We start from the raw sequence: 21,303 nt of genomic DNA on the forward strand, positions 1-21,303 counted from the left end.
CATAATGTATAATATCATAACGCAAAAAGTCACCTTCAGATCAGGTTGTAGTATTGAATTTTTTGTGCCAAACAATTTTATTTGTAATAATTAATGTGGATATTATTCAATTGATGAAGAATTTGATAATTTGTTATAGAATTTTGCATGTGAAGTAACTGGCATGATTAAATGCTTCTAAAATGTGTCAGACAAAGAGTTCTTTTATATTGTAGTACACTTATAGAGAGAAATTTTGTTATGTCATTTATGGATAGCCCCATGTGTGTAACATATGCGTTATTAATTGCAACTTAGTGTTATTTCCTTCTGACTAGATTGGCTACACCTAAACTTGCAACATTCATGGATATTGTCTCAGCAGACATGGATCAAAACAGGCAAGTGTAAAATTATTTTAATTAAAATGTAGCTTTGGGATAAATTCTTGAGTAATTAATATATTCGTATACTCTGTGGGGCTGTCCTCAAATTACATAACTAAAGACATTTTTGGAGTGTGGCAGCTTAACAAAAATCAACATCTTATTTTCTCCACTTGGCCTTTCTTCTTAATTTTTGTACTGGCACAAATTAATATTTGCAGAATTCAGATGAGACTTCATTTTCCCACTTTTTGTGTAGTTTGTTTGTGTTTGGCTCTGGCTCTATGTGTTTGGGGGGGGGGGGGGGGGGAGGGGGTTGTTCCCTTACTGTGTAAGTAAATTTAAGGGTAGTTTAATTAGTCATAAGAGAATAAATTGTAATTTCTGAGAATGAGCAAAGCTGTGTGACAGCTTACGTAATGTGGAAGGTCAATTAGATACCTGATTTATATGGCAGTAACATTCTAGGGTGGCTGTAATGTGTCTTTCATGACTGTGATGGTATATTTTATGAGTGGAATTTGTCTGGAATTTGTAATTAGAATGTAACCAGTTAATGGAAGAACAGAGTAGTCAGAGGAATGCAATTATGATGCATCTTTAATATACATCTGCAAACAACAACACAAAATCTTCCACAATACATAAAAAAGCAAGACAATAATTACAAAAATCTAATTGGAAATGCATGGTTTCACTCACATCTGGATCCTGTTGTTATATTTGATGATCTAAATAATTCATGCATGAGTCCATTCTCTCGTTGCAATGCTGTCTATTGCATATATGTAACTAAATTGTAGATAATTCTTTATCAAAGGGTTGTTTCCATTGTATGTGTAGTCTGTTGTAATATGATGATGAAATAGATTATAAATTAAAAAAAAAAGGTTGTGATAGGTTATCAGAAATAATGCAAGGATATAGGAAATTGTAACACTTGCAGTTAAAAGCATGGCTGATTTTAATATTTCCTGTGTGCATAGTCTGATTTCTCCATTGGACTCATGTAATCTGCCAGAGTTCACACTTTAGTTTGTTAAGACAAATATTGTCTTGAGAGTTCCAAAGTGCTGCAGAGTATTTAATTACACACTCATGTTCTTATACTAGTTTGAGAATGACTAAATTTTCAAAATACACATTAACTACTATTGCATACAATATGCTGCATTATTGTCTCCAGAACTGTATCATATTTTAAAGAAAGATTACAGCAGGGCTCAGTTATTCTTTGAAATGTGTCTTACGTGTTCCATTTGTAACATTAAGACATGCTGACAGCATTTATTCATGAAAGTGTTTCTGTGGTCCCAAAACATAACATTTTTGATGATTTTCCAACCATTTAAGCTTAGAATTGTGCGATTGTCCATTACCTGATACTCTGAATTTGTTTTCTTTGTGGAAAGTAACATGTTACTTGTTACTTTTATCGTGGCCTTTTTACAAACTCATATTTAGTTGTTTTACAAACTTGTTTCAGCTTTGCTTCCTGTTGCATATTTTACAAAATTCCTTTTGTGGAGTCTGGAGAACTTTGTAGCATTGCTTAGCCCAATCCCTAAATATTATTGAATGGTAATGGGCTGTCAGTAATTGATTCAACAAAATTCTTGTTCTAATTTTCTATTCTGCATATCATGTTAACTTTACCCTACAGCAAGATCAGAGAGGAATTTGTTGTGGCTTCATGCTGTTTGCGAAGTGATTAATTTTAGCTCTGCCTATGATCTTGGGAGCTTTTACGATGATGAAGTACAGGAAGTCATACGAAATGTTTCAGTATTAATAGTGATATTTAGGAGAGTCATCAAAAATATCTTGTAGACATCCATAATGTTAATAGAAAATTATGATGATTCAGAAATATTTTCTGGAGCATATATTTACATTTACTTGGTTATCTATCCTTTGTAGAGTATTTGGTGTTACCTGATAAATACCTCACTATTCTATTTGAAAATTGTGTGTGAAAGAAAGACTGTTGATAAGCTTCCAAATGAGCACCAATTTGTATAGATACTCCTGTTATAGCCGTTTTGCAAGCTGTATGTGTGTTGAAGTACTAAACTGCCAGTTTTTTTTTACGTTGAACCTTTTTGTGATGCATAATGCTTTTCTTGTAGTGTTTGCTGTAATGCTCTCGGTCTTAGTAAATGAAATCGTGATGAAACATGCTGCTTTCCTTGGGAACATCCTTATCTCGTCTGTTAGTCATACATAAAGGCTTGACTGTGGAGAAATAGCCAGGAACTGGTTAACAGCTATGTCTTTCCTGTATAAATTACTTTTCTCAAGGATCCTGACTGTTAACTATATAAGGAAATTTTTGTAATAAAACAGTGAGAAAAATTAAATTCAAAATTGACACGAAGTGATGTACAGATTTTAATGTTTAGATTTCTCTGGCACCATACAAGAATTCTTGAATAGAAATAGTTCAAGCTATCATGTGTGGATGCCTGAAGCAAGATGGGAGAAAGGAATCTTGATATCCTGTTCAAAGTTTCATAGTTTTTCATTACCAACAGGAGTGCGACTAGTTTGCAGCAATCTGTAAATTAATGTCAGTTGTATATAACCGAGTAGAGTAAAATTTCAATTTGACATTGGAAAGGCTAATAATTCATGAGACAAACATAATGACTAATACCTAACATTGAAGTACTACTTATAGACAAATTTAAAACTATAAATCTCAACACTATCCTAGCCTTTGGAACTATTAGTGTCTTCCTTTAGGAGGAGAGAGGGGTAGTTTGGGGAATCTTAAAACACTTTTCCGTTGTGAGAAAAACTGTACAAAACTATTGTGGGTTAGGATGGCAGGTATAATTAGGTATGGAGCTACAGGTTGCAATGGTGCAGCAAGTTGATTATCAGGGCAGCAGGTTCATGGAGCCAGGTAGATGTCTGCTGACAAATCGTAGAAACAGTACACAGTAGGCCATTTACTTAGTGTGTAACATACAATGGCTGTATTGTTGTCGTGTTGCAGTCAGCGACATGGGGGTGTATTCTGACCTAGGACGTGGAGAAGATGGTGAACTCTTTATGTTGCTTTTGAAGACACAGTTAGTTCAGTGTCAACCCCTCCCCCTGCCGAGCAGGTGGCAGTAGAGCAGAGTTATGCTGTCAGCACTCTGGTTAGTGAAGTAGTGTAGCATCAAGCCCCAGGCAAGTGACTGGCACACAGCTATGACGATCTCTGTGGCAGTCAGTCATGTTGGCTGGTGCAGATGCGTGGCTCAACATGGGAACTAGCCAAGTGTGCAGAGATAAACCAAAGGTCTCAATGTAGAATGCAGTGTCAGTGACCTGCAGAGGCAAGCCTGCAGTAGTAGCGTATGACTGCACAGGGCGGACGGTGGTTCGATAATTAGCCCAGGAGTGCACTGTGGACAGCAGGTTAGACACCCTGAACTCAATAAAAGCTGGCTAGCAGATGAATCCCCAGCTGGAAGGCATCAGTTCAGCTCAGCTGTCAGTGGCATCAGACATTGGCACAGCTCATAGTTCTGCAGTTAATACAGGTAGCATCTGATAGTAGTAGCTAGATGAAACATTTCAGATTGACAAAAGTCATGGGGTACATATTGAAAGCTTGCTGTAGGCCATGGCAGACCTACACATCTGAAATGTGCAGTATTTATGGTGGCTCGATGCACTACTGTTCTGCTAGACCATCACAGTTCGTCACACAGATCAAGGAAGTGACCTGGTTGCAGACCAAAATGTGTGGTAATCCAGCTCATCAGTGCTACAGTCTGGCTTCCTTACTTTTGTTGTGGCATTGATGTGGTGGCATTGATGTGGCAGCCTTGGCAACAACATTGAGGCTGAATATGTTGTAAAGTGTTCTAATGTAAGGCCCCAGCAGTGATACATGCTGTTTCAGCATAGCCCACCTATAACTTCTTGTGAAAGACTGCCTTGCCGGCTTCTGCCTGATTCACTCTTCTAAGGCTTTTCACACCAGTCAGTGGTGACACTTTCTGTTAACTCCCCATTGGTTTCATCTGCCATGTAAAGGAGGAATGGCACAACTTCCTACCCTCATTGAAAAATCTGTTCCGCCGGACTGCAGACTAGCAAGATCTGCGAAAATGATGTGATAACACACCTCACTTTTTGCGTATATGTACATTCCATTCAGCTCTCACATACACAAATTCAGCTTTAACTGCAACATTCATTGGCTGTATGCTTAAGCAATAACTACTTGCTAATGGTGACTCATTCACTCAGTATTTGTTGTGCAGGGAATTGAGGTCAGCAGAAAGTTTTTTGCTTTAAATAGATATAGCAATCTTATGAAAAGGAAATTTGCCACTCATCACATAGCAGAGATGTTGAGTCGCAGATAAGCACAACAGAAAGATTGTCACAAATAAAGCTTTTGGCACGTAAGGCCTTAATCAAAAATAGACAAAACAGGCACACGCATGCAAATGCAACTCACTCGCACGACTGCAGTCTCAGTGGCAGTGGTGCTACAGATTTTGAGACTGCAGTTGTGTGTCATCTAATTTTGCCGAAGGGTTAAAGACTTTGTGACAGTCTTTTTGTTGTGCCTATCTGTGACTCAGCATCTCCGCTCTATGGTGAGTAGTCACTTTACTTTTCATAATACTGTTAAATAAATATAGACTGCCTCAGACAGAGTCAAAGTCCAGATTGTACCTGAGGCTGAAACACTTACTGATATATGACTGTGTTGTTGATTACTGCGATATATGATACTGGTGCATGTGCTGAAGCATTTCGTTTGCAGTAGTATATCCTCCCATGTTGCTGTTAACTCATTCAGACAGTTAAGGTGGTCACTTGCTAAGGTACTGTTGAGGTAGGTTAAATTTTGGGCTGTGAGCACATCTAGAGATTTTTCAGGTATAAGTTTAGCAACAGATATGTTATGTTTCTGCAGCAGTCTGGATCACTTCGGATGGTCAAGTAGTGAATTATTCCTGCTGACAGCATTGTAGTTCTTCCATTGATGTTAACACACAGTTTTCCTTCTGGTGAAGCTAGGTATGGGTGGATTGTATACCATTCAAACTAGGTACTTATGCTTTTTACTGAGAATTGAACCAGAACACACAATCAAGGACCATTGTTGCCCGTCTTTATCATCGCAAGGTGATAGGATACTAATAGGGTTTTCTCATCTGGAGTAGCAATGAGTTCCAAAGTAGCTGGTATTCCTTTTGCACCATAGGTAGGCTGGCCAGATATTGATCGGGTAGCTTCAGTGTAGAGGATAACTGCCTATGTTCTACTTGGTATATGGCCTCCTCTAATCCTGCACTTCTGCTGCCTCCACTCGGGTTGTTGGCTAGTGTTCATGGAAGTCTTGCTACAGCCATCCTCGTGTCCTGTAGATCTAACTGGGCCAGTATGGTGTACAAACCCTAGTTCATTGTATTAGCGGTCATTCTTACATAACCTGTTAGCTCGTTTTTAGCCCTTACAGAATCCTGATGGTGTTCAGTATTCCCTGCACTAGGTTTGTTAGCTGCATGGTGTGCCATTCTGTTAAAACCTTATTACCTTCCACCATCTCCTCGGCTGCTACACTGAAGTCTCATTGAGCTTCCATACGTCATCCATATTTGCGGTCTCGAATATTACTTTCAGAAGTCCATTACATCGTCGCAATGTATATGACACCAAGTCCCTAGCTTCCCATATTTGATATAATAGATGTTTGTAAGAGAGATGTAGCCCTCAATACTTTCCGTGTATCTCATTCTATACTCCTTTCCTCTCAGCATCAAGGTGCAGTTCTGAGAATGCTTCTTTCAGCCTCCCTACTTCATTTCTCACTTAGCGTACACTGGTGGCTATATCCCTCAAACATACTGTTCGGTTTGGGCTGTTACTCCATGGCAGTAAAGAACTTGGCCATTTGAAGATCAGGATAAGGTGCCATTTCTTCACTAGGATGTTGGCTGTAGAGGTGGTAATGGCTGGAACTGAATGGTGAACTGGTGGTGAAACATCTCTATTTACAGTAGCCCTTCATTATTTTTAGTAAAGAGACATTGTGACAGCAGGTGGGAGGTTGTTGCCTCTCAATAACGTCAGTGGCTGCCGGCACACTGAATGCCACAGTCAGCAATTGCTGGCTCAAGTGCCAGTTCAGCAATTGCTGGCTCAAGTGCCAGTTCAGCAAGTGCCTACGGTGACAGGCAGTGGCAACAATGAAGATGCACCTGAAGTGTCAGAGGCAGCTCGTAGCAGCTTGAATAACTCGTGGTCACCGTGTACCATATCAGGGTAGATGTTATTCAAACTACAACATCAAACGTAGCTGAAATCGAAGGCTTATGTCCCCACTGGATCGTGATCAGCAGCGTCAGAACCCTTGAGGAGCCAGCTTACAACAGGGAAATGGACAACCGCCAGCTGAGGCTCGAAGACGTGACCACGTTTCAGGTGGTCCCAGCAGGACGTAATCACATGGTAGGTGACCCAGTGGTGTGTGTGTGTGTGTGTGTGTGTGTGTGTGTGTGTGTGTGTGTGTGTGTGTGCGCGCGCGCGCGTGCGCGTCAAACCATCTGTGCACAGTCCCCAGATCAGGAGGTTGCCAGCTGCTATTGGAGGCAGGAGTCCTTCATAGGTGACTGGACGCTTCACCTGGCATGGCAGTGGTCTCCATCCTGAAATCAATAGCTGGTGGAGACAGTGGTGGTCAGCATCAGATACACAGCTTGATGCAGTCGTACAGAGAACATTGGAACATTGGCAGGCAGCTGAGAACATCTGCGAGGAGGGGGAGTCTGCTGGCCAGTACTTCTGCAACAACAGTATCTCCCTACCCCACATCAAAGAAGACAAAGAAGAGACAATGGGCTGTAGCAGCAGGGTGATGCTGTTGAGCAGTGGTGACTTCGTTCATTCTGCTTTCCTTGTTTGATCAGCTCCTGAAGGAACCTAGCTGGAGCTGTATTATTGTGCAACTTCACCAATTAGAGGTGCTGGCTAGCTTCTTCCACTTAATCACTGTAGTGAATAAGTACTCTTTCATTCTATGATTACACCTTCTTATGAAATGTTGTTTGAGCTCCAGGCTGATGTTTGCTTCCCTGTGTATGATATTGTTTTGCTGAGCATTGCCAAAGCAGATCATTGCACTAGGCGAGAGTTGTGGTGCAACAGTACGTGAAGGAAACTCTGCTTCCATCATCTGATGTTCCTTCTTACAAAAATAAAACATTTCTGTATACTACTACTCCTTTTACAATATCAACATGTATGGAAATGTGTGTGCAGTTTATGCGAATGTGTGTGTGTGTGTGTGTGTGTGTGTGTGTGTGTGTGTGTGTGTGTGTGTGTGTGTGTTTTTAAGTATGCATTGGTCATTACAGTTTGACATTTGCTGGCAGTCATCTGAGTGGCCTGATGTGTACCTTGGTACCAGGGATGAATTTTTTCCTTTTGTCCTTGGAGGATATATTGGTCACTGACCGTCATGATACTCTGGTAACTTAGAATTGTATTGTTCCAATCTTTCTTGCTATTCTAATGCCTTGGTATTGGCTTTTTGCGCCCGTTGCCACACTTCCTTCCATGTTCTTGTGAAATTTAGTATGGATTCATCATTTTTTCCTTATCTGTGGTTTCATTATCTCAACTGTTGAAGGCATTCTCTGATCATACACCACTTTACATGGTGATAGACCTATGCTCTCAATGATCTTTATAAGCTGCTACCACATACAGCAAGAAAGTGCCCCAGTTGGTATGATGGCTATCCATATTGTAGCTTACTGTATTACCTGTCAGTCAGTGTACCTACTGAGCCTGTTGGTGTAATAGGCTTATTCTTACTTTGCAAATGTGTATCAAGTGAAATAGTTGTTTCATCAATTCTGACATGAAATCGGTGCCTTTATTCATGATCACCATCTGCAGAGCACCAAACTTTAGTAACCAATTATTTACTGTTGTGTGTGCTACCATATTAGCCTGTTGCTTCAGAACAACGATCACTGCAACATAGAGAGATTAATGGTCTATAATAATCAGAATGTAGTGGTTTTCTGCCAGTGACTGGCTAAGATGTCCTAAAACATCCATTCCGAACATTTCAAAAGATATAGTATCCTGTGGCAATTCCTGTAGAGGTATATGTTGATGACTTATATCTGCATGTTGTGCTCAAGGCACACAATTTCTTACACTCTGTTCTGCACCATCTTTACATGTTCTACAACAGTAAAGCTCTGCTACTCTTCAAGCAGTGGTACTACGCCTCCTGTGATGGGATAATATATGATTACGGGCTGCTTCATGCAGCTTGGCAGGGACTAGGAAGTGAAGCCCAAGTTTCTTGTACTCTGTCAGCAGCTTGCCCTCTCTGCCGCTCCACAAGGCTAAGGCTCCACTATACTAATTTTCTTGCTAAGTCCATCAGCATTACCATGTTTCTTATGGGATTTTTGAATTACTTCAAAGCCAAAGTCACTCAGTTCTAATGCCCATAGTATAAACCTACTTCATGGATCCTTCAGTCCCCACAGCCATTTTTGGATCCTTCAATGCCAACAAACATTTTAATGCTGCATGATCTGTTAGAAACTTAAACGTTTTTCCTTATTACTACCCTTGTATTAAACTTAACATCTCTTGTTCGGCAATAGAATAATCTTATTCGGCTTTGTTAAACTGCTGTGATGCGTAAGCTATGGGTTGTTTGTTAACTTAGACTTCCTGACTTAAAACCCAACCCACTGCATTGGTGCTAAAACCACGTGATGAAATGAATTCCTTTTCATAATCTGGAAAATTAACACAGGACTAGTTCTTCTAATAACTTCCGGGTATGCAACCGGATCCCGTCGACATTCTGCCACGATATTTCGGCCCAGAGACGTCCGGCCATCATCAGGTTAGTACACAACTACTGAAGAGCCCAGGTGCAGTCGCGGTATTTATACTGATTCTCGCGCACGTGTTGACATGCGCGGCATAGCCGAGTTGTACGTGCTGCCCTCGGTGGTGAAAGTAAAAGATCATCTAGTCATTGAGTATCGAATGCTGCTGTCTATTCCGCTGTGAATGTATAATTTTAATAACAGGATTCCAAGTTTTATCCAGTTGAAAGCCGTTGTTATGATTTATAAGATTATCGGCAAGACGTATTTCCACTGATTCCTTGATTACAGAATCCCAAAATCCGGAAACCGGAGCTAAAATTTTTGTTCCATTGTATTCCATTGAATGTCCCAATGAAATACAGTGCTCTGCTACTGCCGATTTTGATGGTTGCCGCAGACAGGTGTATCTTTCATGTTCTGTACATCGTTCATGGACAGTTCTTGTCGTCTGGCCAGTATATGCAGAGCCACATTCACAGGGAATTTTGTAGACGCCTGCTTTCTTCAGTTGTAAATCGTCTTTAACGGATCCAACCAGGGCCCGGTTCTTTGCTGGTGGACGGAAGATAACCTTGATTTTATTCTTCTTCAGTAATCGGCCTATTTTCGATGACACATTCCCGGCGTATGGAAGAAACGCAGTTGATTTAAAGTCGTCATCAGCGTCCTCAGTGCGCTGCTTCTTGTTATGACAGTTGCGCATGGCCTTTCTTATTCGGTGTGAAGTGTAGCCATTCTCTTTAAAAACCTTCTCCAAGTGTTCTAATTCTGCGTGGAGGTTTTCATCGCTCGATGTATTAAGGTACTGAGAACACCGGCTGTTTGTGCTGGGTGGTGGCAGCTTGACGCCTGGAGATACAGATCTGTGAGAGTCGGTTTCCTGTACACAGAATGTCCTAATGACCCATCATTTTTACGGCATACTAGCACGTCTAGAAATGGTAAAGTGCCATCTTTTTTGATCTCCATCGTGAATTTGATGTTCTCATGTAAAGAATTTAAATGATGAAGGAATTTCTCCAGTTCCTGTCTGCCATGAGGCCATACAACAAAAGTATCATCTACGTACCGCCAGAAGACCGTAAGCTTTAAGACAGCAGACTCAAGTGCTTTCTCCTCAAAGTCCTCCATAAAGAGATTAGCTACCACAGGGGACAAAGGGCTCCCCATGGCGACGCCGTCTGTTTGTTCAAAGAATTCGTCATTGAATAGAAAGTACGTTGAGGAGAGTATATGTTCAAACAAGGCCGTCATTTCTGCACTGAATAAGTTACCAATAAGATGTAACGATCCCATTAAAGGCACTTTGGTAAATAGTGAGACCACATCAAAGCTGACTAATAAATCCGAGCTGCTAAGCTTAACTTCCTTCAAGCGACTGACAAAATCCTCGGAATTACGTATATGGTGGCAACACTTACCCACATACGGCTTTAGTAGTGATGCCAGATATTTTGCTGTAGAATAGGTGGCAGCACCAATATTACTCACTATTAATCGTAGTGGGGCACCATCTTTGTGTATCTTGGGAAGACCGTAGAGTCTTGGTGGTACTGCATTGTGTGGTCTCAATCTCTTGATAATTTGTTCAGGTAGAGAACAGTCGTTCAAAAGGGTAGCAGTTTTCCTTGATATTCGGCTTGTTGGGTCCTTTTCAATTCTGCGGTACTTGGAATCATTTAGCTGACAATATATCTTCTCGTTGTAGGCTTCCCTTGTCAGAAGAACTGTGGCGTTACCCTTATCTGCAGGCAGTACGACTGTGCTAGTATCTTCTCTGAGGCTGCGGACAGCAGCTCTTTCAGCTGGCGAGATGTTACTCCGTTGTGGCGCACATTTCAACAACGTTCGGCAAGATTCACGTCGAATTTCGTCTGCATTATCCGCAGGGAGACGTCTAATAGCTTCCTCAATGGAACTGATGAAATCCGTTAAAGGCAGTGAAACAGGAGTAGGGGCAAAGTTTAAACCTTTCGCAAGCACTGACATCGTCGCATCGTCAAACGATTTCTCCGTAAGGTTCACCACGGATCGTCCAGAGATAGCTTCTTGCGGCTTTTCGTGTTACGAGTTGGCTAAACTTCGCACTTTGCCTGTTCGTACTGTTCCTGTGAGCCCAGTCTGCCTTGGCCCAAGATACACTGTCAATCCAGTCCCAGCTAAGGGAAGAACATCTTGCTGCAATCTTCAGATGTAAATAATATAAATTCCTGGCAACAGTGTCTAACTCACGACGTGTATAACGGATTCGTTCTCTTAATAAAGCCAGACTCTCCTTGCGTTTTATATTGTTGGCGGCCACACTATTAATAAAATGAACAACTCTGGCGAAAGTTGGAATCAAGCTGAGACCACACTGCGAACAGCAGCACCATTGCATGATGGGAGTGGCGACTGGAATGGGGGTAAGGAGGAGGCTGGGGTGGGGAGGGGGTGGGATAGTATGGTGGGAGTGGCAGACAGTCAAGTGTTGCTGTTTAGATGGAAGGCAGGAGAAAAGGTGCGGAGGGGGGTGGGGGCTAAGTAGCGGAAAGGAGAGAAAACAAAAGACTGGGTATGGCAGTGAAATGACGACTGTGTAGTGCTGGAATGAGATCAGGGAGGGGGATGGATGGGCGAGGACAGTGACTAACGAAGGTTGAGGTCACGAGGGTTACGGGTTTTTGTTGTGCCTATCGTAACTCAGCATCTCTGCTATATGGTGAGTAGCAACTTTCCTTCTCAGGTATTGTTAAATTCCATCCTGGATTTTCTATTGTTTGATTTCTGCCAAACAAATTGATAAGTACAGCTGATCATACATAATGTTTGCAGATAACTATAGAGGATCAAACATAAGGCTCAGTGAGTGACACTGTGCCATTGACAACAACACATAAGAGTGGAAACCTCACAAAGCGAGTCTACTGTAATTTCCCTGGGCATGATTCCTCAACCAACCAGGAAAACACACATTGACTGGTGCTTAGTGTCCAGCCAACAAATACTACTGACCATGTAACCCTGCATGCAGTTTGCATATGAAAGATCATCTGTGTCCTAATCCACAACTACACAACATTACAGGTACATTTGCAGAGGAGTCAACACAAATTTTGGGATGTTTGATACATAACTGTCTAGGTACAGGTGCATAAACGCGAAACATGCTGCAAAACCAGGCGGACGTCAGCATGTGGGGGACTACAATGTGAAACACTTATTAGAGCTTAACAGCATACCTGAAAACCTGTCGCAACAACTTCTATTTCTTTGGCTGTGCGCCTCTTAGTTCAGTAATAGGGTACTTAATGCTTGCAAAAAATGAGGTAGAAGATTTTATTTTATATCTTGTGCATGCAGTTGAGAGTATGTTGAATCCAAGTTTTCAACCTCCAAACCCCTTGAGACAACTTTTTATGGAAAAAGAGAGGCACTTTTTTGAGGTTTTCGCCTATTACTCGGGAACTATGCATCCCAATGCAAATGTTACCCTTACCAAAATTTGTCATCGAATGAGCTACTCACATGTTATAATTGGTGCAGCTGTCTGGCGACAGTCATTTGTGAAATTTCAGTCACTTTTTACCAGTTCAGCAACAAAGTTGGCTCGAACACCTGTAATTCAAAAATGGCTACTCCAAATAAAAAATTTCAAGTTATCATAGTTATAGAGCATGAAATTTTATGTTACAAAAGCATCTAGTTATCCAGTTTTAGCCCAAGTAATCCCCCCCCCCCCCCCTCTCTCTCTCTCTCTCTCTCTCTCTCTCTCTCTCTATCTCTCTCTCTCTCCCTCCCTCCCTCTCCCTCTCCCTCCCTCCCTCCTTCCTTTTTTAAGTTAAAGTCATTCAATGACATGAAAAATTGAACAAAAGTGTTTCCCATGTATATATTTTAGTTTTCTTCATTCACGTGTATTTTTATTTATTTTTGTTCATGTCTTAATTGGTGAGAGTGGTTGCTAAAATGAAAATCAAGTACAAAGTAATGACCAATACGTATTTACATAAGAGCAATATAAAACTTTGTGCAAATGCACAAATAAAAGGGCATGACCATTTAAAAAAAAAATCATAGGTTCACATTTTATCACATTTCAATTCCATCGAGGTCGTTTGGGAGGCTGTGGCAGGTCCCCAGTGTAGCATCCGATCTTCGGGATTGATTGTGGCACCTTCACAACTTCCTCATTCTGAAACATACCTTCGATCTTTTCCTCAACCTTGTCAAGCTAAATTTATGCAACATTCTTGCTGGATGAGCCACAGTAGTGTTTGCACATCAAGGAGCATTTCAGTCCAGATGTGTGACACACACATACTGCTGTGCTTTGCTTGCACAAGAAACCATATTCAGTAAAGTGTGTGATGCCGCATGTGTCATCATCACAAGAAACAAGCCTTTTAAGTTTTTCTTCCAGTCGCTCTGTTTCACACCAGTTTTCTTCCCAGTCAAGATTGCACCTGATGGAAGGGTTGCAATGATTGCCATTGACGGTGGCCTTTCAAGTTTGAAAGATTCTCAAGGCATGACTTCCAAAGTCATGCAGTTGGAATATCCATATAAAGTTAACATTAGCTGTTCTCCTGCCTGTGCTGTTTTGTCTTGAGAGACTAAGGGTTTAACAAATTCAGCACTTTGCAGTTTGAGGTGGTCTTGTTGCCCCATAAGATTTAGTAATTTCCCTTTCCCTTGGCTGAAAAAAGAAAATGTGGTATCACATCCTGTGAAGGCATGGTTGAAAAGAGAAAATGCAGGATTGAAACTGAAAGAATTACTGTACTACCACGTCCTGCTGATTTCCCCCGTTACAGTTTATGGAAGTACAAATTGTCGCAGTTGTTTCCTCAGCCCATTAGGAGAACAAGCACATCAATGTCCTCGCTCATAATTGCCCCAACATCAGACTCAGCAGCTTCGGAAATTACTGTTTCCACAATTAATGAATCCGCATCTTCTATCTACCAGTTGAATACCTCCAGCCTCAGATTTCCCCATGAGTATCAAAAGTGTGTGTTTCTGTGCTCTCATTTGCGAGAAACTTCTCATGTGTATCTTCATTGAAGATGACATCTGGTGAAGAACCTGTTGTCTTTAAAAGACAAGATCTTTCAGAAGACGGTTTTCTATTAGTTATGTAGCCATTGAATATAACTGTGATTCCTTAGTGCTTTCTGAAATGGGTTTCATATTTCATACAGGTGGCACCAGACTTTTCTTTGGCGTGCTAAACAACCTTACAGAGCAGGTAACGACCATCCACCACAAAGCTTTTTATTTTTAGTACTTCATTCTGTTGGAGAGGTGTGAATGCATCAGGGAGTGATGATTTTTTACCCTTATGGAAACTGTCTTGTAGGGACATCATCATGGGTGTGGGGAAAGTTCAAATGAGAAACAGAATTTGAAGTCTCTATCAGATTGCTTGATAACAAAGTCTGTGAAACTATTTTAATGGGTTTATGGTATGAATCCTCTTCTTTGCTATCCTGAGATCCATAGTGCAGGATCCAAGTGTTTTAACCTTTAATTTGCCAGGATGCCATCCCTGAAATCCACTTAGTGAGCACTCAATCTGAAAACCCACATCTGTGAGTTAAACCTCCTTTCAATTTCATTGTCTTCATTAAAGTTTGCTCTGTTGTCATATCTTCATCAAAGTATGCTCTGTTGTCTTATTTGTCATATCAGACCATACACCACACCAAAATGTATCACTCTGCTCAATGGTGAAGTAACTTTCAGTTGTAAATTTGTTGAGTTCAGCAGCAGCAGCATCCATTTGGTGTTCCAGTGCGACCATCTCTTGAAAGTAAAGGTGAGAACTTTAAGCATACGGGAAATGACCAGCAGCATGAAAGTATGGGGCGTTTTCTTTATGTGTTTCCAATGTTGATATTTAAGTTGGTCATTCGATGCAAAATTTAATGCTCTCTCATTTTGGTAATGGTAGCATGCACAGTTTCCTAGTAATAGGTGAATACCTGAAAAAAGAGCCAAAATTTCGTGTTCCCTCCCTCCCCAAAAGGAGGAGGAAGAAAAAAATTTATCCTGAGGGTTTTGTAGGTCAAAAACTTGGATTCTACATACACTCAACTATACACTCAACTATACACAAAAATAAAAAATAAAATCTTCTGCCTCATTTTTTGCAAGAAAAGGGCATTTTTGTGACGCCGTTACTGGGCTATACGAGGAAAGCTATGCACAACCGCTAGAGGTGGCCTGTAATGTAATGCTGGCTGATCCCGTACTGCCCTACTTGATGTCACAGGAGAGAAGACCTTGTATCTGTCTTGCTACTGCATGGTTCAGGATGCTGAAACAGCAACCAAAGGGCATCACTTTGACATAGAATACTGCCACGGAAGGCAGCGGGGCAGGGTGGAGTGGCCACCACCAATCGACACAATACTCTGGCATCTACAGGAACTTTATGCCTTTCTTTAACAATTTTGAGTGATCATACTATTTCTGCAAATCCCATTACACTGTAATAATTCGTCAGTTGCAAAAACACATGAGGAAACTCTTCAGTTTTGATTTGAAAGCAAGTGGATTACTGTTAAGATTTTTCAACTAAGTGGTAGCTTATTGAAAATGGATGCTGCAGAATACTGCACACCTTTCTGCACAAGAGTTAAGGAAGTCCAATTCCAATGCAGATTTGATTTCTGCAGAGTATTAACTGAGTGAATGCTTCTTATTCTTGGGAATAAGCTAATATTGTTAACAAGAAATGACTGTAAGGAGGCCAGTGTCAAAATACCCAGACTCGTGAACAGGGATCGACAAGAGGTTTGTGAATGTACACCACTTACTGTCCGAACTGCCTGTTTCTGAGCTACAAATATCCTTATAGAATGGGAAGAGTTACCCCAAAGTATAATACCATACGATATAAGCGAATGAAAATAAGCAAAGTAGACTAATTTTCGTGTCGAACGATCACTCACTCCAGATACTGGTCGAATAGTAAAAATGGCAGCATTGAACAAGATCCTGGATGTAGGCTTTCCAAGACAGTTTACTATCTACCTGAACACACAGAAATTTGAACTGGTCAGTTTCACTAATCATATGCCCATTGTGGAAGCACTTAAGAGTTGAAACAAGATACGTTTTAATAAACAGTTCTATTTAGAATTTGTTCGACAGTTATTTCAGTAGATATTGAAGGCATGTCACATTAAGCAACAGCTGCTTCAGGAACTGTGTTGTGAACAGAAGTGTTATGTAGGTGCATACAAGAAACTCGCAGACATAGCCAACAAAGATGACCGAAAATTCCTGGTTAGGAGCTAGCTGCAAAAATACCTCACGCTACTTATGGAAGTGCTATTTTCGTCAAGCCAGAAATCCAAGTCTTGAGTGCCTATTGTACACATGATAATAACATCGAGATCATCACCCTGGAACTCAGCAACTCTGTGATCACGTCGGTGTACAAGCCTCCTTCTGAAAAATTCTGCTTTGTTCCTCCTAAAAACTTTGATTCGTGGAAGATATCTGTGGTAATAGGGGATTTTAATAGCCACAGCCATGCCTGAGGACACACTTGAGAAGACGAAAATGGTGAAGCTGTTATATTTTGGGCTGTAACTAACTCCCTCTCCCCCATTCATGATAGTAAACTACTTCCATCCTTTGACAGTGGAAGGTGGCAACAAGGGTACAACCCTGACCTCTTATTTGTGAGTGAAAATGCAGTGCAACAGCGCCACAAATCAGTGTGTCATTCCATACCTAACACACAACATAGACCAATAATGTGCCGACTTCTTCCCATCATAAGACCTCGAGAAATTGGTTTTAGTCAAAAGTATAATTTCGAGAAGGCAGATTGGCTGAAACTTTCTAAAATGCTGGACAGTTAAGTTCATACAATTAAGCCTGTGCCTGAAGAGTGTGAACACTTCGTTGAACTTGTTAAATTCTGCTCGCAAGCATGTATCCCAAGACGCTGCAAGACAAACTACCTGCAGGGCGTAACTTCAGAAACAGCTACATTACTCGAGTAGTATTATACCCAAATACAGTGAAAACCCATTCAGTGAAGAAACCTCCCAAATAGTTAGATCCGCCCACGCCTCAATCTCCGAGGCAAAGAGAAGACAGTGGGAGAAACTGATGGGAGACTGTGATATAAGTAGAAGTAGTCACGAGGCCTGGAGGCTTCTAAAACGCTTGAATAATGACCCTTCTCACATGCAAATATTCATGTGAATGTCCGAGTTGATCGAATTGCACACCAGCTCATACAAAATTGGAAACCACCTTATTCAACCAGGCCTGGTTAGAAGACGTGTGAGAGATGACCTGACCAAGAAACCAGTTATCTGCTTCAACCATTTACCCAGACTGAGGTGGATCTTGCTCTGAGTAAGTGCAAAAATGGGAAAGTGGCAAGCCTCGATGATATAAGAGTTGAGCAGATAAAGAACTTTGGGCCCATAAGAAAAGCATGGCTGAGAGACCTAAGGAATGACTGGGTCCAATCCTGCAAAATTCCTAAACTCTGGAGGAAAACCAAGCACGGACCAAAGTGTTCCTAAAAGCTACTGACTTCTATCTCTCCTATGTCATCTCTATAAACTTGAAAGACTCGCCCTACACCGGAGAAGCTAGAGACAATATACATTCCACAAAAGGCTGGATTTAGACAGGGAAAGAGCTGCTCATCTCAAGTGTTGAAACTAACATAGCACATCATAGATGGTTTTGAAAGGGAAGAGATCACAGGAGCTGTATTTATAGATCTAACAACAGGTTATGACACAGTTAATCATAGAAGATTTCTTCTCAAGCTGTACGATGCCACTAGAGACTACCAGCTAACTTGTTTCATAAGGAATCTTCATGAAAATAGAATATTTTTTGTTGAATCCCAGGGCAAGAGAAACAGATGGAGATAACAAAAATTTAGATTACCCCAGGGAAATGTGCTTGCTCCAGCTTTAATATCTACACAAATGATCAACCATACCTGAAGGAGCACAGAGCTTCATCTATGCAGATGATTGTGCTATCACCGCCCAAGTCCGCTGCTTTGAAACTGTTGAAGAGAATCTGTCCAAAGCATTGAGAGAACTGTCAGCTTACTATAGGGAAATCCAGTTGAGAACAAATCATGGAAAAACACAGACTTGCACTTTCCACCTTAAAAACTGGCAGGCAGCTAGAGCCCTCAAAATCACCTGGGAATAAACATCACTAGAACACTGAATGTATCCCAAATACCTAGGTGTCACCCTTGACCGTGCATTAACATATAAGAGGCACTGCCTAAATACCAAGCATAAAGTAGTAGTCAGGAACAATATCATCAGAAAACTAACAGGCACAACGTGGGGAGCATACGCCAACACTGTGAGACCTCTTCCCTTGCATTTTATTACTCTGCTGGAGAATACGCAAGCCCATTGTGGTTCAATTCTTGCCATGCCAAAACAGTAGATGTCACTCTTAGTGATACTAGTCGTATCATCAACGGGTGCCTGAAGCCTACTACTCTATATAAACTGTACAGCCTCGCGGGACTTGCGCTTCCCGACATCCGCCGAGAGGTAGCAGCAAAAAGTGAGAAGAAAAATCAGAAACTTCTGAAGCTCATGCCCTATGTTTTATCAACCAGCAAACCCAAGACTAAAATCCAGAAAGAGCTTCCTCAGATCTACCGAGGCTCTAGTTGGGGCACCACAGCAATGCCTAATCGAACTGTGGCGTGCAAGGCTTAACAGTACTGCGGGATGGATTACACCAAGCGAAAGACTACCTCCCGGCTACACAGAGAATTGGCATACATGGAGATCCCACAACTGACTACGCTATGGTGTTGTGAAATGTAAGAGCAATTTGACTAAATGGGGTTTCCTATAGGAGCTGCCACTCTGTGAGTGTGGAGCAACGCAGACAACCTTCCACCTGCTCCAGAGTACCCAGCAGCATGCACAACAGAAGACCTGCTACATGCAACACCAAGTGCAATAGAGGTCACTAACTTCTGGGTGGCAAAAGTGTAAATAGTTGTCTTGTAAACACACACACACACACACACACACACACACACACACACACACACACACACACCACACACACACACACACACACACACACATGGAAATATTGTACATTACTTCATACATCTTAAATGCTTAGAATAAATAAAATGCCCCTTCTGTGAAATTAAAACTTTAGTTCTTGTTGAAATTGTGTTAGAAACTGTTAAAACTGAGTCCTACTGTGATTTAGCATTAGTTTATTTTCTATAAGCCATGAACAAGTCATGATCTGCACTATTTGAAACTGAGCCAATGTTGCACACAACATCCTTTACTACGAAGTTAGTGTCATCAGCAAACAAATATTTTAGAGTAATTCGTAATACTAGAGGACATATCATTTATATAAATAAGGAACAGGAGTGGGGCCCCAGCACTGATGGCTGGGGCACCCCCCACTTGACCGTAACCCACTCAGACCCCAGATCACAGCCATTCTCAACATTGTGAATAATGACTTTTTGCTGTGTGTTTGCTAAAGTAAGGGGTTAACCAGTTGTGAGCTACTCCCTGTATTCCATAATGGTCCGACTTCTGGAGAAATATGTCGTGATCAACACAATCAAATGCCTTAGTTAAATCAAAAAATATGCCTAGTGTTCGACACTATTTGTTTAACCCTTCCAGTACAGTCTTTTCAGTTGTTAAAAGACTTCTAAAGCTGAACTGTACATTTGATAGCAAACCGTGTGATATAAAATGATCAATTATCCTTCCATATGCAGCCTTTTCAATAACTTTTGCAAACACTGATGGCAGAGAAATAGGTCTAAAATTATCTACATTAGCCATTTCTCCCTTTTTATAAAGCAGCTTTACTACCGAGTACTTTAATCGTTCAGGAAACTGACCATTCCTAAAGGAAAAATTACAAATATGGCTAAATACAGGACTAACATGTGCAGCACAGTACTTTCATGGTTATGAGGGAGTGCCCAGCAGAACATTACAGTCCTTAAACTTCAGTTATTTAATTATTGTCTCAATCTCGGAAAGACATTTGCCAAGAAAGTTACATGATTCTCTGTGAAAACTAAGTTTTTATTTGCTTCAGCAGCAATGCTCAGAAAATTATTGTTAAATACTGTAAATAAATCTGATTTATCAGTAACAGAAATACTTTTACGACGAACTGACTTTAAGTTGTCAACTTTGTGCTGCTGACCAGACACTTCCTTCACAACTGACCATATAGTTTTAATTTTATCCTTTGATTGGCTATTCTATTTGCATACCACATACTCTTTGCCTTCCTAATAAGAATACTGTTAGTAATGGGCTACTGTAGCTTGATTGTGATTACTTCTAACATTTTGAAATAATATCTGCTTTGTTCTTGATGACATCGTTATCCCACTAGTCAGCCACCTGGGCTGCCTATTGCTGCTAGTAACCCATTTAGAACGTTCTAATGGAAAGCAACTCTCAAAGAGCATGAAAAACGTGTTAAGGAAAGCATTATATTTATCATCTTTGTTATCAGCACTTTTAACATCATGCCACTCTTAATCCTTGACAAGGATTGAAAACACACTATTGATGTTGGATTAACTTACCAAGATAGTTTGTAATTATATGTGATAGTTGTTTGAGTACAAAAGCCTTTTAGTTTAAAATTTGTGCATCATGGTCTGAAAGGCCATTCACCTTTTTACTAACAGAATGCCCATCTAACAATGAAGAGTGAATAAAAATATTGTCTATGGCTGTGCAACTGTTCCCCTGCACCCTAGTTCAAAAGAAAAAAGAAAGTACATCAGGTCATAAGAATTAGGGAGACCTAACAATATCCTTTTCCTTGCACCATCATATACATATTACAGTCACCATATATAACTAATTGCTGGTACTTCCTACAAAGTGAATCAAGAACCCTCTCTAGCTTGAGCAGAAATGCTCTGAAGTCAGAGACTGAACCTGTAAGCAACAACAGTTAGTAGTTAAGTTTCACTAAATTCAACTGCCCCTGCACAACGTTCAAATATCTCTTCAAAACAGTGATATGATACG

At 40.8% G+C, this 21,303-nt stretch overlaps 1 protein-coding gene across 10 annotated transcripts in view; it reads left to right on the forward strand.

Moving 5' to 3' along the window:
* LOC126268863 (mitochondrial protein C2orf69 homolog) overlaps nt 1-21,303 on the forward strand; it is a 242,620-nt gene that overhangs the window by 168,322 nt on the left and 52,995 nt on the right. For 6 of the 10 annotated variants that reach the window (XM_049973945.1, XM_049973946.1, XM_049973948.1 and 3 more), the window contains one exon: nt 318-380. The exons of the other annotated variants lie outside the window; for them this stretch is intronic. In XM_049973945.1, the coding sequence (XP_049829902.1) occupies nt 318-380 (63 nt within the window). The remainder of the gene's footprint in view (nt 1-317; nt 381-21,303) is intronic. 10 annotated transcript variants of the gene reach the window in all.

This window comes from Schistocerca gregaria, chromosome 1, assembly GCF_023897955.1.
Source record: "Schistocerca gregaria isolate iqSchGreg1 chromosome 1, iqSchGreg1.2, whole genome shotgun sequence".
Classification (NCBI taxonomy): domain Eukaryota; kingdom Metazoa; phylum Arthropoda; class Insecta; order Orthoptera; family Acrididae; genus Schistocerca; species Schistocerca gregaria.